General features: G+C 39.6%; 1 protein-coding gene across 2 annotated transcripts in view; it reads right to left on the bottom strand.

Moving 5' to 3' along the window:
- Positions 1–313: 313 nt before the first annotated feature.
- Positions 314–6011, bottom strand: part of gtpbp6 (GTP binding protein 6 (putative)) — a 12577-nt gene continuing 6879 nt past the window's right edge. For both annotated transcript variants that reach the window (XM_037687820.1, XM_037687828.1), the window contains exons 7-10: positions 4583–4791; positions 4098–4246; positions 586–738; positions 314–511 (exon numbers count right to left, since the gene is read on the bottom strand). In XM_037687820.1, coding sequence (XP_037543748.1) covers positions 385–511; positions 586–738; positions 4098–4246; positions 4583–4791 — 638 coding nt within the window. In that variant the 3' untranslated portion in view covers positions 314–384. The remainder of the gene's footprint in view (positions 512–585; positions 739–4097; positions 4247–4582; positions 4792–6011) is intronic.

Raw genomic sequence — 6011 nt, 5'->3', positions numbered from 1 at the left:
TTGTGGGACCACTCCCACGCTGTTCTTCAGTGATCGAACCACAAACTAAGGCCCAGGAGCTCCAGCCAGATGAATAAAAGTGTTTTTATAATTCTATCAATGAAAAGTGATTCTAAACGATCCAACTCAGCTGTTTTTATTTTCTCAGATTCTTTAGATACGAAATTTTGTCTTTCTTGAATTTTAAACTGTATTTTCTTTTATTTCACCTTAGAACACTGTTTTGTATCAACATTGACATGCAATGAATATATTTTACAAAAACTTATTCCTTTACACATTTGTAAATTAAATCTTTTCCAGTACTGCCAAGTGAATACAGTATTTTCTTAAACGCTTTGTGGATCAGATTTATTTTTTCGGCCATTGTTCTGTGTGAAGCTCTCATCTGCCTTCAAACTCTTTCTTGTAGCGTCCATGAGCTGCGGCGCTGATGATGACCTTGACAACAGCTGTGCCTTCATCAGCATTAACGTGCACGTCCTGAACCGTAGCCTGTTTGTACAGCCAGCTGTAAAAAGGACGCACGTTTACATCAAGGCTAGGGTTGGAGTTATGGACAGACAAACGTTTTTAGAATCTCACCTTAACTGAGGAGAGCTGAGGTCGACCTTCAGGTGTAAAATTTGTTTCCCCGTGGACTTCATAATCTTTTCTTCCAAGGTTTTCTTCAGCACGTTCAGGTTGCGCTCCTCCACTGCTGATACGAGCAACGCATCGGGCTCTGCAGACTGATAACTAAATATGCACATTAAAGACGGTAGTTTAATCACTTTGATGTGGATTTTTGTCAAAAGTTAATATCTTACTTGTTGCAGATGATCCTTTGAACTGATTCAGTTTAGAGAATAGAGTTTAACTCTTTGAAGACTGATAAGCTAATGGCTAGTCCAAACAGAGTTAAGCCAAAAGTGGACTGTTGTTGTCATAAAACAGGTGCAATTCTAACATTTCTTATTGGCTCATGTAAACATTTGACTGTAAGAGCCTTTAAAGAGTCATCAAACTTACATTACAAGCAATTCTGTGGTCATTTGCAAAAGATTAGCAGCAGCAGCTATTGGTAGCTGTTCTGATGCAGCCTAAGCAGGAACGGTTAGATTTCTGCTGAAATATCTGTCATTAAAAACTGACAGTGTAAAAATTTAAATAGCATTGACTGAGTTGCTCTGAAACAGTTTTAAAGGGATTTTCAACTAGTTGCAACAAAACACCTTATTTCATACACAATTACTTCAGCTCTAAAATCAACACCGTAAAAATACTGTTGGCTGTTTGTATTTTTGTAAATTAATAACACACAAACATTGCCATTTTATTTACACTGCAATGCATTCTGGGTATTGGACAGACATGTTGCTCTGGTACGCCGTTCAGCGTGAAGGTTATTTTTAAACATTATCTGATGTTCAGCGTTTTGATCTGAATCTGAGCATGTTGTCAGAGGCAGAAATGAGTCCGCTTTTGTGTTAGCACCAGAGAAAATGTACATGGTGTTAACATCACAGCTAATACAATAACGTTAAATCATGTCTGATTGTTGTGACCCATATATTGTGCATAAGGACTGATGCAAAGTGTAACTTTATTGTCACATGCTGCAACTTTTAGCCTTGTGTTTTAGTCCCCACAACAACCGATGTACGTCACTGCCGCAGAATGCAGTGCGCCAGTAAAATAATGACAACATCCTTAGGTGAAAAAATATTTTAAGTACCGGTAATTTGGTGTTTTCATGTGTCAAACAACTTTTAGTAGAATAATTAAAAACTAGGCCTGTTACAATAACAAATTTTGCTGGGCGATTAAGCGTCTCAGAAATTATTGTGATAAACAATATTGTTTGAAATTTGACAATTAGTAATTATTGTCAAATTTAAGAAGAAATGTTGGTAATTGTTTTGTTGTAGTACCTTTTTTTGACCAGTGGATGGCAGTATGACTGTTTGAACTGAAGGATGGATAGTGAGGGAGCGAGCAGCGTGTCTCTAAGAAAATGGGAGGGAGGCCCCTTGACGTGACATAGGCTGTCTCTCTTCGGTTCTCAAAATGGCAGACACTTGGTGTGGTTTGAGCTTTTTAGCATAGCATTTTTCACACAAAGCTTATAATAAAAAAATCAGTAAAGTTCTCAGCCTCTTTTTGCAAAGAAAACCAACTTTTTACACGAAGGCACAAGTTTCAACTGTGAGTTTTGGAGCTTTGACAAGACGGAGACCTTTGCATCATCATCAGTTTTTTTTATCACATGCTTATTTTGACAGAAATGTTAAGAAATTCTTGCTTCAAATGACCCTCAGATGCCCTGGAAATGCAACACCTTGCTGCAGCTACTCAAGTTATGTTTACAAATTACCACAGAATTGCATGTGTATACCATAATTTCCAGACTATTGAGTGCACCTGAATATAAGCTGCGTCCACTAAATTTAAAAAGAAAATAATTTTGTACATATATAGGCCACACTTGTCTATAAACCGCAGGTGTCCACATTGTAATATGAGATATTTACACAGAAAGATTTTTAAAAACTTTTAATTAAATATGTATCAGTAACATACACAGATAGGTACAGTAAATGTTTTTTTTTTGTTTGTTTGTTTCAGAGCAGTGGGTGTAACACGGCTGGCTTACAAAAACTACAGTAGCCTACCAAGAAGTCACTGATTGCTACTTTAATGTTCCTCCTGCGCACCACGGACATGTACGCTGCGCACTGCGCCCATGAGCTTGTGCTGTCGTCTTCATCACGTTTTCCTTCTCCTTGTGGGCACAACGGGGAGGGGAGGAGAGAAAATAGAGAATGGGAGGGAGGGAAAACTTTGTTCCCCCCCTCCCCAGTGGACCAATGAAACCATTGGCTTCATTGGTCCACTGTGACCTGTTTGGTAATTTCATTGGTCAGATTTTTTTAACCTTTACTTATACAGGTAGTCTCATTGGGTATGTTTACATGGACATAAGTAACCGGATCAAACGGCCGTTCGGAACAAAAATGTGTCATGTAAACACCTCGTTCGGGTTATTTTTTGTTTCTTCAGCGTGATCCGAAATGATTTGTGATCAGAATGAAACGGGTGGTTTACGCCGATTCATAACCCAAACGGTGCGCATGTAAACATTTGTTCGTTTTTATCTGATGGTGGAAAAACTGACCTGACTGCGCATGTGCAACTTTGCCATTTCCGCCTGGCTAATGCTAATAATGTTAGCATGTCAGGGAAGTAAAACTGGTCGGTGAGCGACACAACATTTCTACTAGAAACTCTGAAAGAGCTCAAAATGATCTGTATCACCTATAGCTCAGTCAGGGAGTGCAGTAACGTCTCCACCATCATTAAAACCTGTCGCAGGTTCATTTTGGGCGCTCAGGTTTGTTTACGTTCATCCCGGAAGTAGAACTTCTTCTTCTGTGTTTTTTTAAGGAGAGTTTACCACTCTGCACATGTCAGTACTGCTGTTCAGAACAAAGCCCGCTGCATGTAAACGCTTGTCATGAACAGATTGTGCCCATGTAAACGATACATTTGAATTATTTAATCTGAAAACATTTCAATCCAGTCAAAAAATGTTGCGCATGTAAACATAGCTACTGAGTCACGAGGACCCACCCCCCAAGAAACATTTGTATTGGGCAGCAATGTGAGCGTCCGGGTGTGACAAAGCTAAATGTTTTGGATGCATGAAGTTTGTTAGCCTGTCAAAAAAAATAAATAAATAAATTAGCTGCAACATTGTATAAGCCGTGGAGTTCAAAGCATGTGAAAAACGAAGCGGCCTATAGTCCAGAAATTACAGTAACTGTGTAAAATGAGAATGATCGTGGTGTAAAGATTTATAAAACAGTTTTAGCAAAAACTGCCATTTGAGCTTGGAGTTGACTTAAAACGGCAGCAAGCCATTAGCTTGTCAGTCTTCCCAGTTGTACACTATAATTGAGATCATTCAATAAGCTGTGATTTGTAATTATTGGAGTTTGTTGTTTACTGGAATCATGCAACCAGTATTAAGCCCAACGTCAGAGGGGACATGTGCACTTTTTTGATGGCAGAAATGATCTTTATTCATCACACAGACAGGAAGTTTAACCTCTTACTTGTCAACCAGGTCAATTTTATTATGGACCTCGATCATGGAGTTCATCAGCCGGTCTGAGATTTGCAAGTTCCTTAAAACATTCAGCACGTTCTCCTTCTGGTTCACTGTCTCTGGATGACTGATGTCTCTGACATGGACCAAAAGATCCTGGAAGCACAAGAAAGATGACCGAGTCACTAACCCTGAAAGGTGGTGAGGTTAAACGAGCACAGAAACATTTCTTCTCAAGGAATTTGACGTTTTAGTTAATTGTATTGTTAAAGTTTGAACCTATTCAGTAGAAGCTCATACATCAGCCAGAAGTTTGTCTTTTAGGATATCAAGAATAAAAAACAAAACTTAAGTTTTAATAAAAAATTTAATCTGTTAATATTTTTTCTCTATGAGATTTTTTTAAATCCAGTTTTAAGCTCTAATAAAAATTAAGTGCATACAATTGAAATCCCGCTGAGACTAGTTTAGGAGAAAAGTTTGGCTCCATACTGAGTGTTTTATGTCTTCCAAGGTGGCAGAGAAGGAGTCAACAAGCATGTGAGGGAGCTGGGACAAGAAGCCAATGGTGTCCACGTACAGCACCGTCATGTGATTGGGCAGCTGACCCGCGTGGACCGTCACGTCCAGAGTTGCAAACAGCTGGTTCCTGGGCTGCAGACTGCTGTCCCCAGTCAGAGCTTTGATCAGAGTTGTTTTTCCTGAACAGGCAAATCAAAAAGTACAGAAACTGTATCATAAATATTATCTAAGGCAGGGCTGCCCAATACATCGATCACGATCTTCCGGTCGATCACGATCTTCCGATCGATCACAAAGTATCATGGGTAGATGGCATGGCATTGAAATAGACGTCAGCCTATCATCCATCCTCACTATGAAAGTTATTTGATTGACATACAGGGGCAGCCAGTCTGAGACGTGACTTTTTCTGACACGTGGGTCACCACGCATGTGCATACAACTGCACAAAAACCTAGCAAGCTATCGAGTTGCCTGGTTAGCCTCCAATTTAGCATTTTTAACTGATCTAACCAACATGTTGACTGACCTTAATGTAGAGCTGCAAGGAAAAGACAAAACGGTGATCGATACGATCCACTCAGTGCAACATCGCTCCTTAAAGCTGCAGCGCTGTGATTTGGCTAACTTCAAGAACCTCGCGTCAGAGCTGGAGACGCAATGGAAGGCATGTGTGCAACTTGACGTGCACGTTACACAGAGCAGAATGAGAACCGTATGTCAGAGTGTGACAAACGCTTTCAAGACTTTGTTTTACTGGAGCCAATTACTACATTCATGTGCTACTCTTTTCAGGAAGATGCTGAGGTTCACTGATGTCAAAGATTGAAACACTGGTTCACCTAAACTTTTCTGGAGTGGACGACGAGATTTGGAAACTACAAGTTGACATAAGGTCAGGGTTCATGGACAGTTCTAGAATTTACCCAGAGAAGAAAAGTACCCCAACATGAGGAAATGTGTTACCTCCTTGACTGTATTATTCAGCTCCACTTATTTATGCGAGTCGGCCTTTCCCACATGAAGCTCATTAAGTCCAAATACCGTCCAACCATCTACTATCCCCGGGTGTTTTGAATAGCTGCCCACTACTCCACCTTGGGGTGGATGGGTTAAATGCAGAAAGCCAATTTCACCATTTTATGGAAACATACAATGACGACAACACATTATTATCATTATACATTATACTGTTTGGACAATGTATCCCTGGCTGATTCCCTTCAGTAACAGTCATCAGGGTAAGGTAAAGACAAAAAAATGTACAGAGTTGTGCTGCACAATGTAGGTTCATGCAGTTATGCAAGGTACACAAACATACAGGTCCTTTTCAAAAAATTAGCATATAGTGATAAAGGTCATTATTTTCCATAATGTAATGATAAAAATGAAACTTTCA

This window comes from Nematolebias whitei, chromosome 1, assembly GCF_014905685.2.
Source record: "Nematolebias whitei isolate Nwh7 chromosome 1, NemWhi1, whole genome shotgun sequence".
Classification (NCBI taxonomy): Eukaryota; Metazoa; Chordata; class Actinopteri; order Cyprinodontiformes; family Rivulidae; genus Nematolebias; species Nematolebias whitei.
This window is presented reverse-complemented; position numbering and strand designations above follow the sequence as displayed.